Source organism: Notamacropus eugenii, chromosome 6 (genome assembly GCF_028372415.1).
Source record: "Notamacropus eugenii isolate mMacEug1 chromosome 6, mMacEug1.pri_v2, whole genome shotgun sequence".
Taxonomy (NCBI): domain Eukaryota; kingdom Metazoa; phylum Chordata; class Mammalia; order Diprotodontia; family Macropodidae; genus Notamacropus; species Notamacropus eugenii.
In genome coordinates, this window is record NC_092877.1 from 296,419,493 (window position 1) to 296,431,602 (window position 12,110).

At 41.2% G+C, this 12,110-nt stretch overlaps 1 protein-coding gene across 1 annotated transcript in view; it reads right to left on the reverse strand.

Moving 5' to 3' along the window:
• Window positions 1-203: 203 nt before the first annotated feature.
• Window positions 204-12,110, reverse strand: part of SIAH3 (siah E3 ubiquitin protein ligase family member 3) — an 89,307-nt gene continuing 77,400 nt past the window's right edge. The window contains exon 2 of the mRNA XM_072617204.1: window positions 204-1,285. Within this exon, the coding sequence (XP_072473305.1) occupies window positions 602-1,285 (684 nt within the window). The 3' untranslated portion in view covers window positions 204-601. The remainder of the gene's footprint in view (window positions 1,286-12,110) is intronic.

A 12,110-nucleotide genomic window follows, 5' to 3' on the forward strand; every position in this document is an offset into this window, starting at 1 on the left:
CAGAATACATATTACAATTCCTATCCCTGCCCCTGATACTGTATATAGATGTCATCTTTGTGGTTAAGTGCTAATTAGGAGCTGCTTGATGTCTGAATCAACTAGACCTTCTTACTTGATGTGCTGAAAAAGGGCACTTCAGATTTAGTCCTTTATGAAATAGATAGGAGAAAAAAGCAATCTACTTCTTTCAAGACACCATGTATCTTTCTAATTGGTTTAATGGACTTGCTGGTTTTGTCCAATTACATGCAAGTGGTTTGATGAACTTATTTAGTTTTGTTCAATCACACCTGTATGCGTGTGCATGTGTTTGGGTGGAGAGTCATGGTGGACAGAAATAACCATTCTGATTGGATAACTATCTTTAAAATACTACATAAAATTGTACCAACAAAACAGATGATGCATTACACTGAGACCTTAAATCACAATATGTATACGTAACATAATGCCCATGGCAGACAAATTCTAAATATCACAAAAGACCTGAGACTAAAAAAGAAGAAAATTTAGAGTCTTGACATCCAGAAACCATGGAGACACAGCCAATGGTTTGTTGTTCTTGGAGGCAGTAGTTGTGTGTCCTTGTCTCTGTCCTTCAAATCTCAACTTCAGAGGCATGGACCTTGCTCGCTGAGATCGCAATTCCAATTGCCAGACTGCCATTGTCAGAAAAGAGCTGAGCCAGGGAAGTGTTCAGTACCAAGCAGTCACCATCAGTGATGATGGAGTCCACGCACTCCAGGACTGATCTGGGGGTGGCCTCCCACTTGAGGCGCCTTTGGTTCCTGTTGAGTTCCAGGCGGTAGGTGAAGCAGTCAGCCTGAGTTGGAGTTCCAATCAGCATCATAGTGGCGAAGAATTGTGGGTGGCCCTCGTACTTCTCTTGCTTTCTCAGCACCAGCAAGAAGTGGTGACCCAAACAGGAATGCACGATGATCCAATCAGCTGGTGCTGGGAGGTTCATGTCTGTAGCCAGGAAGACTATCTCTGCTCCCTGGAGGATGTCGATTCTGTGGCTTTGCCTCAGGTGGGACAATACCACCTCCAGCTGGCCTTCCCACTGACAAGAGAATAAGGGACAGATACAGAGGGGGAGCGGTGCCTCGTGCAACACTGCTTCCTGATGGTGAAGGTGGTGAGGGAGGGAGTGATGGTGGTGGTGATGATGGTGGCGTTGTTGCTGGTGGTGGTAGTGGTGATGGTGGCGGAGGTGATGGTGAGGATGGAAGCCAACTGGCTCTGGAGGGCTCTGTGTGACTGCACGTCTGGTAGACACATACTGCAAAGAAAAAAGAAAGAGGTTAGTGAGAAATGAGGCTAGGCCTTATCCCCAGTCTGAGAAACTTCTAGGTCGGGAATTTTTAGTATTTTGTGTCATACATCCCTTTGGCAGTTTGAAGAAACCTATGGACCCCTTTGGGCTGTTAGTTGGTGTGGTGGACAGAATGCCAGGCCTTTCTGAGTCTTCCTGAGTTCAAATTCAGCCTCAGACACTTACTATGTCACCCTGGGCAAGTCATTTGATCCTGTTTGCCTCAGTTTCCTCATCTGTAAAATAAGCTGGAGAAGAAACAGGAAACCAGTCTAGCGTCCTTGCCAAGAAAAAGCCAAATGGGTTCACAAAGAGGTGAACAACTAAAACGACTGAACAGCATAAAAAACAAAAATGGACCCTTCTCAGCATCATGTTTTTAAGTGCATAAAACAAAATATGTAGAATTACCAGAGAAATAAATTATATTAAAAGAAAATTTTCAGCGTATATATGTATATATATATACACACACACATATGTGTATATATATATATATACATACATATATATATATATATATACACATTGTATACACACACATATATATAATGGATATATATAATATAGAAATACCTATATATACAATATACATATTAGATATAGTCCATACACATATAACACATATGTATATGTGTATACGGACCCCATATTAATAACCCTTGCCTTTTGAGGAACCCCATGGGTGAGAAAGATATGACACAGATGAAAAGAACCCTAGCCTAGGGTTTCTGCTGAAGAAGAGACAACTCAACTATTGTGCTGCAGAAAATAAGTAAAAGTGTCAAGATTTCTATTTTTAAAGCAGGGGTGTATATTATGAACTTACTGTTCTTAAGAGATCAATTCAGACAGAGGGAAAACAGTAATTAAGCCTTCTTGATTCTTCAGTCGGATGAGATTATGAACATTGGTCTCCTCCTCAGCCCTACCTCTGCCTCTCTGATTGGTGGGTGAGGCCATGAACTCCAAACCTCCATTGAAGGAGAGAGCTCAGGTCAAACATCTCATTTCTCACCCGGTGATACTACTTTAGCACTTCTTTGACTGACTTCTCCATCATGCACCCCAAGTGGGTTACCTCCTCCTCCTTCTCCTCTCCCTTTTAAGTCACCTTTTGTGTATTGTCACTTCCCCCATTAGACTGTGATATCCTTGAGGGCAGGAAGTGCTTTCCCTCCCCCATATTTGTATCCTCAGGACTTAGCGCAGTGTTTGGAACATAATAAGTGCTTAATAAATGTTTATGGACTATTGAATAGTCAATTACTCATTGAATCAGATGACTTCTGAGATTTTTCCAAATCTGAGATTTTTTTTTCTGTGATTCTTTGAAATAATATTTCATAGACAAGTTGAATCGAAGGTGTCAATGGGATATATGGGGTGATATGTCCTGTAGACAGCTGGAAATGGGAGTCTGGGGCTTGAAAGAGAGAAAACAGGGCTGAATGTAAAGATTTAGTGGTTGTTTATGAAGAGGTAATGGCTGAAATTACAGAAAGAGAAAATTGCCAAGGGAGAGACTTGAAAGAACCAAGAAACCAGCCAACCAGCACTTGGTAAATGCTTTCTAGATGACCGGCATTGTGCCAAGTGCTGAGGACATAGAGGAAAAGCAAAAACATTTCTGAACTCGGGGTGCTTGTATCTTAAAGGAGAGAACAGCTCAGTGTTCCTCTCCCTTCATTAGCCCCAAGTGCTGACATGTTTATTTCTCAATGGCATTAAAACTCTAGCATGTCTTGCTGCACACATTCCAAAGGCATAGTCACTAGCACTCAGATAACTCTATGACGATCCCTGGCTTTTAAAAAGTGGTATTTTCTTTCACATTTAAAGATTGTGCTAAAATAATTGCTAGATTTATCTATCACATTAAGGTTTACAAAACATTTCGCACACACAAAGATTAACTCATCTGATCCTCAAAATAACCTTTGGAGGTAGGTGCTATTATTATTCCCATTTTACAGGCAAGAAAACTGAGACAAACAGAGGTTAAATAACTTGCCCACGGACACATATGTGGCAGGTTTTGAACTCAGATCTTCCTAGTTTCAAGTTCTTGACTCTATGATGCACTATTCAGTATTATCTCTCCATACTGAAAACACCAGTTCTAATGGTCCATAGTCCTTTACATATAGCATTCTGGGAAATAATATATTTTAGTGTGTGGCTTAACTGTGGGTGCTATGAGTAGAGCCCTGAGCTCTTTTCAATTCTTCCTCCCAGAATCCCCATGTATTTGGTGCTTTTTATTAAAAAGAGCCACTCTAATCCTATTTCTACTCCCCCTATTATGTTGTGTCAGTCCTGTCTGACTTGTTGTAACCCCATTTTGGGTTTTCCTGGCAAAGATAGTGGAGTGATTTGCCATTTCTTTTTCCAGTTCATTTTACAGATGAGGAAACTGAGGCAAACAAGGTTAAGTGACTTGCCCAGGTTCACACAGCCAGTAAATGTCTGAAGTTGGGCACTTTATCCACCATGACACCTAGTTGTCCCATTCCTCTGTTAGCCACCATTCTTTTGAAGGAACTCACATGCATGTCTATATTTTGAGGCAATGAGATCATAAAATTTAGAGCATGAGTGAACCTAAGAGGTTATCTAATCCAATCCCCCAATTTTACAGATAAAGAAACTGAGGCTCACAGAGTTAAAGGGACTTGCCCAACAGGTAGTCTGATAAATTGGAAAGAATCAGAGAACCTGGGTTCAAATTCTGATAAATGGTAGACCACTTACTATCTGTGTGACTTTGGGAAAATCACTTAATTTCTCTGGGCCTCGGTTTTATTCTGTGAAATGAGGTGTTTGGAATAGATGACCCCTGAGGCAACTTTCAACCCTAAATCTATGGTTCTGGCAACTATTAGAGCCCACATTCAAACCCAGGTCTTCGTATTGTATTCGTATTGTAAATCCAGTACTTTGTCAATCTCTCTATCCTGATTCGCCAATACATGATGTTGCCTGAATGTTTGTTTCTTGGAGAGGAAGGAGTTGAGGGCAGGGGTGTAGTAGAAGATCTACACTGGGAGCCATAAGTTTTGCATTACTTTCCCCACTACTTCCATTTAAATCTGCCCAAAGTTGGTCAAGCTGTTGAAATTCTCCTAGCCAATCTATCAAATGGGGATCATAGGATTTCTTCCCCTGCATTCCATTCCCTCTTCCTTTCCCATCCTTTCCCTTGTTTTGCCTTGCCTTCTCTCCCTTTGTCTCCCCTTGTCTTCTCTTGACTTCTCTTTCTTTCCCTTCCCTTCCTTTGCCTTCCCTTACCATCCCTTCCCTTGCTTTGTCTTACCTTCCCTCCCTTTATCTCCCCTTCTCTTCCTTTCCCTTCCCACCTGTACTTTCATTGTCTTAGGAAATCCCTGTTGAGGAAACTCCCTTTTGCTTTAAAGAATGCCACTTTCTCTGTCACTTATAGTCCTACAGTGTCCTGATGCATTGATAAGGTTAAATAACCTCTCCAGAGTCATACAGATAGTTTTGAGATAAGACTTAAGGCCAGCTCTCCCTAACTCTAAGATTGGTTCTCTACCCACTACATCTGGCCTCCTCTCCTCAGCATCATAGATTTAGATAATAATCCTAACAGCTAGGTAGTGCAGTGGATAGAGTACAGGACCTGGATTCAAGATCTGAATTTGAATCCTACCTCAGTACTTATTAGTAATATGCCCCAGCAAGTCATTTAATTTCTATTTACCTCAGTTTTCTCATCTGTAGAATGCAGATAATAATAGCACCTACTTCTCAGGATTGTTGTGAGTCCCTAAATGAGATATTATTTGTAAAGTGCTTTGCAAAATTTAAAGTGCTATATAATTGGTAGTAGGGGTATTTCTGTTATAATTCTGCATTTTGGTGAGGTCCCAGAGAGGTATCATTGTTGGGGGTGGAAGCTCAGTTCCATGTGGACAGTCTCGGGCAGGTAAAAGTGAGGACTTCTAAACCTTAGAGTTCTCATGAGGCCCCCCAGGGAACAGCAGGGAATTGAGGTGTGAGACCGAGCTATCTCGTGCATTTCCGCCTCTTCCCGTGGGAAACGTGATGGGAGAGAGCATCCCCCGCCCTTGAGATTGGCCCGGGTTTGAGCACACCTATTGTTATCTAACAGGCACGGTATTCAGGTGCAAACTATGTGGCAGGAGAGCTTAAGTAGGGTCAGGAAAGCCTGAAGGCGCTCTTAGCGCTGAGGGGCCCTTACAGGACAGAAGGCCCCTCTTCCTTCTCTCCTCTCTTCTTTCTTCCCTCTCCCCTCTCTCCCCACTTCCACTTCCATTTCCAATCTCTTACTGTAAGATCTTTGCCTCCTTGGGAGATTTCTCTCTCTCCTAAGGAAGAGTTCCCCCTGCACATGTAACCAAGACCCTGAATAAAGCCTAACCCTTGTTCGACTCCGGAAAGTCTCTTCTCTCATACGTTTATCCGGTTTGACCAGCCGAAGACCTGCGATAGGTAAGGTAAGACTCGGGTAGCCCTCAGGCCTCTAGGCCTGGCATATCATATTTAAGCATTATGAAAAATGTGGGATGCTAAGCAAACATGAGGCTCAAATATGGAGAGATCTGGTGGCATTTAGCCTAATTAACTCTCTCCACAGACCTCTTGTCTCTTCCCTCCACATCTTGCCCTCTAAGGGAAGCAGCCTTGGGACATAGTTTAGTTGTTTCTTCATCAAACCCCAGGGAAGAGGTCCTAATGTCCTTAGCCTAGGGCTCCATGGTCACACATAATGACCTGCAAAAGAAAAAATTCTGAGTGTCTGACTCGAAAATGATGTGTCTGTCATGGGGACTTTGGAAACTCATGACAGAATGAAAGGATGAGGGTTGAGGAGAGCAGGGAATTCCTAGTTCAAGGGAAATGGCTACTGTTTCATTTCATTTGACCCTTAATGATTTAAAAGGGCAGACTGGAGGGACCTTTGGTCCCTCAGGCATTGGAATGGCTCTGACAGGCACAAAGATTTCTCATTGGCCTGGCAGAGGTGGTGACGTGCTTTAATTTAAACCAAGATCCTCTATGAACAAATATAATAGCTTGCCCTAACCTACGGTTCCTGATAGAAAGAATAATGAACCCCTAACCCTGCTAACAGTGATCCGTACACATTCCTGGACCCAGGGAACATCAGTCCATCTAGACTTGCCTGCTATTCTTTTGTTTCTTGCTTTCACAGGGCTTTATTGCTTCTGGGTTACAGTGTAGCCAAGTTTATAATCCCCAGTGCAGAGACCCAATGACTATGCAAATCAAGCAGGACATTATGAACTAATCAAGATTTCTACTCTTGCTGTGTGGCTGTAGAAGGGATTATAAAATAATCTACTTGGCCTTCATTCTATATTTCTCTCTACTTCTCCTGATGAAAGATATGGTTAATTTAAACTATCTGTGGGTAAGCAGGTCATTGGGATGGTGACTGGGAGAAAGTGTTTTTTAATTGCTGCAATGTTAATCTGAAATGTTAATGGTCTCGGAAAATGAATTCTCATTTTCCTATCTAATACAGTGGATGTGTGAGTAATTACTTTCCCTCACTAAACTGTTAATGCAACATTAGTGATTACACTAATTAAAACTAATGAACTCTTACACACTGATAAAACCCCCAGTCAGTCAAGCGGGAGAGGACAGTCCTTTCAACAGTTATGGTTAACTTCTCTCTTGGACGATGGATCTTAAATTAACCTTTAGAATAATGCTTGAGATTGGGTGTAGAAATAGGAAGCTTCAGAGACCTGGTATAATTCTTTCCCAGAGATTAACAGCATCCATGGGGCCATTTCCAGCATCAGTGTAATTGAATTTGAAAATGCTTTCGCTAATATGATAAACTACACTGGTGTGGTGTCTAGCAGTCAGGCTATGGGATCTCAGGCCAAGTAAGAAAGAGTTTGTCTCTGTTCATATCCCATGACACTCCTTTTCTGACGACTGTCTTTCTCCTTGCAGGTCAGAAATCTGATTTACAGGACTGTATTTCCCTCGAAAGTCCTCCCTTCCCAGAACATTACCATGGTAATCCTTTTCAACAGGAGGGGGATTTTATACTCAATTCTAAGTGACTGCTGCGTACATTCATTTGCTTTATACTCATTCATGACCTCATTAATGAGCATTAATTAAGAAAAGGCTCCCTAGTACCAGAAGGAGGGCAAAGGTACCGTCCTTCTCATTTTACACTAGGAGGAAAAAGGCAAAGGAGCTAACCTAAGAGTCACTTAATCACTCAGGGTCAGAAGCTGATGTAGACCACCAGTGGTGGGGCACACCTCCCTCCACCCTCAGTTTCCTCTGTCACTGGAATACCAGATTACTTAAATCAAGCTCTCTGGAAACACTAACCTGTCTCCCACTCTGGTAAAGGAAAAGCTCCATACAGGAGTTGACTCAAAATCTTTTCTAGCTTCCTCAAACCTTTCATTATTGCCTGCTATTCCCTGTCTCTCCACTGCATTTATCAAGGTGTTATTGTATGTGATAATAATCTGTATTTGTATAACATACCTCTTCCTAGACTAGAAACTCTATGAGGACAAATATCTAAGCTTCATAACTTTACTAGAACCTTGCACAGTATTCTGCACAAAGTATGCTCTCCATAAACGCTTTTTAAATTGATTCATTAATTGAAAATTGGAGATCTTTTTTATATAATGATAACCAGGTATGCCTCTACGCCCAGAACTGGGATCCATGGGTTGAATGTCTAATAGGTGATTGGTGATGACAGTTTGGGTCTGGTCAAAGGAACAGCTGAGAAATTCTGTTTATGTGTGATGCACAGTAGGAGGTTCACAACTGATGGCTTCCATCTTAGCAAAGTAAGAGTGGGACCATCTGACAACAGAGAGGTAGACTTAGGGGATTAAGGAGATAGGAAAAGATTTAGAATACCTGTTGTGGGGCTTATATATTCCAGGCATATAATTTGATCAAGTGTACAGCTGAATCTTTGTAATCATGAACCATGCATGACATTACAAATAGGATCAAAATCAAACTACTTGCCTTCTCAAGGAAAGAAGCAGAATGGAAGGGAGAGAATTTGGAACTAAAATTTTTTTAAAGGATTGTTTAAAAAGTGTATATGTAATTGGGAAATATTTAAAGAAATAAAAAAAAATATATTAAAAAAAACACAGTGAAACATACATAAAAGATTCTCCTTTACTTTTGATTGTCCTAAGATAGTCTCTTTTCTGATACAAGGGGTTCTCTTTGATTCTCTCGTTCCAGGATCTGGAGAACAAGTTCACATTCATCTTTGGATTCAATATGTCTAAAATGAAACCCAATGTTAAACTTACCCCATAAACCAAATTTCTCTGCTTCTCTTAAAGGGCACCACCATTCTTCTAGGCACCCAGGTTTGCAACCTTGGAATCATTTTCAAATTTACCTTTGCTCTCAGTATCCAATTCCTTGACAAGTTTCATTGATCTTATGTCTTCAACAGCTTTCCACCCATAAGATGACCACCCTAGGTCATACTCTTATCAGTTCTTCTGTCTTGGCTATTGCAAAATCTTCTAATGATACTCTTGCACGACCATATCATTCACCAGCTCAAGGAGCAATGACTCCCCATTGCCTCTAGGATAAAACATACAACCCCTCACCTTGACATTAAAAACTCATCGTTATATGACTTCTAAATTTGTGGAATATTGCTCCTTTTTATGAACTTGTTATTTCTCAAAGTCAGCCCTTTCTCTCCTGGCTCTCTATCTTTGTATAGGCTGCTTCCCATTCCTAGAAAACACTCCTTCCTGACCTCTACCTCTTAGAATCCTTAGCTCTTTTTAAGCTTCAGCTCAAGTGCTGCTTCTGGTGGAAAGACTTTCCTCATCTCTGGCACTAGGTGCTTGACTTTTGATCCCAGCTGGATGTTCACCATCATGCCAGAAGTAGCTCAAAGCCCTGCTCCACTCCTACCTTTGAGTCCACTACCCTATCCCAATAGTCACTAGATGGGGATATGGTCACTTACATAACTTGGATAAGCAGGGAATCACCAACAAAAAAATCCTTCTGATTAGGTGGTGGACCTTGCCATTTACCCTACCTTTACACCCTTATACACTATCCTTCTTAGACATTGCCTTATGTCCTGTTGTACACCAAAGACTCTTTGTCATTCATCCTACTGTTGCATCCTAAGGACCACTTAACCATTCCATCTACCCTGAAGCTAAATCCTCTTATATGTGTTGCCTATACTAACTAGAATGTATGCTACTTGAAAGAAATTACCTGATCTTCTCTCTAAAACACTTGGCAGAGTGCTTGGCACACAGTAAGTGCTTAATAAATGCTTTTCCATTCCATCCCATAAGCAAGTCATTTTACTTCTCTGTGTCTCAGATGTTTCTTCAGAAAAATAAGAAAACCTCAGGCCCCTTCTCAATTACTGAATTCCCTTAGGGATATATCCTGGGAGGATAATACCTGATGTGAGAAAGTCAAAGCTAGACCCTGGAAAAATTATGAAACTTGTTTTAGTTCGATTAAATTAATTAAGTACCTACTTGGTGCCAAGTACCACGGTAAGGCTGAGGATGTAAAGACAAACATGGAACATCTTTAATGACCTCAGTCTTTTCTTTCTGACCCTCTTCTTTGTGTTCTGCCATCCCAAATGTCCTGGGACTTGTGTTCTCTCTCTACTCCCCCTAGCAAAATAAGAGTGTACTCTGGGAAGGCTCTGTTATCAGTCATACAATTATAAATTTAAAATTGGAAAGGACTTTACAAAACCATCTAGTTGAATTCTCTCATTTTACAGATGGGGAAATGGAGGCTCTCTGAGATTAAGTGACTAGTTCATAGTCACACAGGGAGGAAATGTCAGAGGCAGGTGGTGCCTGACTCCAGTATCAGCACTCCACCACGCTGCCTCGTGGGCATTTATGATTTGGCTGAAACTAGTTTTGCATGCTTCTTCTTCCCAGGATATTTGCATTTTAAGCTTTTTCCTCTTTGTGGAATGAAAGCAGTTGGCAGGTTCTCTCTAAACCCTTCCCAGAGCATTTGGGGGAAAGCAGCAAGTGGTTTTCAGCTCCAACTTATTGGGGATCTTTAAAAAATCCCCTCTTGTCAAGAGGAAACCGTGTCAGGGCTGGTATGGATTGTGCAGACATACCAAGCTCACTGTTTTCCCCACACCAATTTCATGGCATGTCACCTTCACGAGCTCTATTTTAATAGCCTGCGTACGACTGCCTGGTGCGTCCAAAGTCCCCAGAGATGTTGGTGCTGAGTGGCTGCCAAGTAGCAAAAAAAAAACAACAAAAAACCACATAATGAGTGAAAGTGGCGATAACAAGGCTTCACTTTTCAGTGGGAGAAATAAAGCTCAAATTAGAAAGGGGATCTTGGACTTCTTTGCTCTCTGTTCTCAGTCACTTCATACCTGGTACAGTCAGTTCATACAGACCATCCATATCATGCTAGTTTGAACTCCTGAATGGCTATTTTAACCCTTGGAGCCAGGGCGTGAGGGGAGGAAGGGTGAAATCGTGTGCACACAAAGTGCTTCCTTGTGGGTGATGTTTCATGGAAATTCTCTGGTTTTGAGGAAAGTTGAGAGAAGGAGGGAAACAAAGCTGGTTTGCCAGATGTGAACCTTTCTGCAGAAGCAGTGCTGTAGTGGACAGAAACCTGGACCCAGAGTCAGGAAGACCCAAGTTCAAATCCCATTTTGGACACTTAGTACCTGTGTGACCCTGGTCAAATTACTTAACCGCCATCTGCCTCAGTTTATTTATCTGTAAAATCAGGGTATTGGAGTCTTTGGCAAATTCCCCTCCAGTTTTAAATCTATGATTTTCTGTATCTCAGGTCCCTCAGGACACAATGTACCAATCTCTCTTATGACCATTTATTGATGAAACATGATGTAGTGGGGAAAGAAGTGAACTGGGAGTTAGAAAACCCTGGTTTGTGTCTCTGAACCATGGTTTCTTCATCTGTAAAAAAAGAGATATTACCTGACTCATAAGGTTGTAGTAAAAAAAGGAAAGAGCAGGAATTTTGGTGGGGGCGGTGATGGGGAAATTGTAAAGCAATGTCATGTGAGTTTTCATTACTGAATCGTCCTATAGAAGGGATCTAAACTGAGGAAATGAAATACATATATATGCATATATGTACACTATAGATATGGAAGCAAAGTATATATGTAATATACATTAAAATATATAATATGAATATCTGTAAAGTGTAATATATTAATATAATATATGTGCACATACGTATGTATATCTACATATCTGTATGTATTTGTAGATATGTAGTCACAGAGATGGAAAAGACCTTAGAAGGCCATCTCAGCATGATTGTCAAGACTCAGCATGATTAAAGGACTTTCCCAAAGTGATATAGTAATCATTAGAGGCAGGATTTGAATACAGTCCTCTAACTCTAGCGCCAAAGCCCTTTGCATGGTATTAGCCATCTTCTGAAGTGGGTAATATATTTTCCCTTAGGGTAGAGGAATAAAATATTTGTCCTAATGTCCTTGATGAGGGATTATTTTCATGCTATTTGTTAGAAGATGCTCCACCAACCCTATGCCTCACCCGAATCCAACAAACATTTATTAAGAGCCTACCACACACCAGACCTCAGCTAAGTGTTGGAGAGATGAAAATAATCCCTGTCCCAAGGAGTTTATTGGCTTTTGGGATGCAACAAGTAAAAAGGCTCAAGGAAGGGGAGAGCTATCACACCTGGAAGGATCAGGGAAAGCTTCCAGAGGATAATG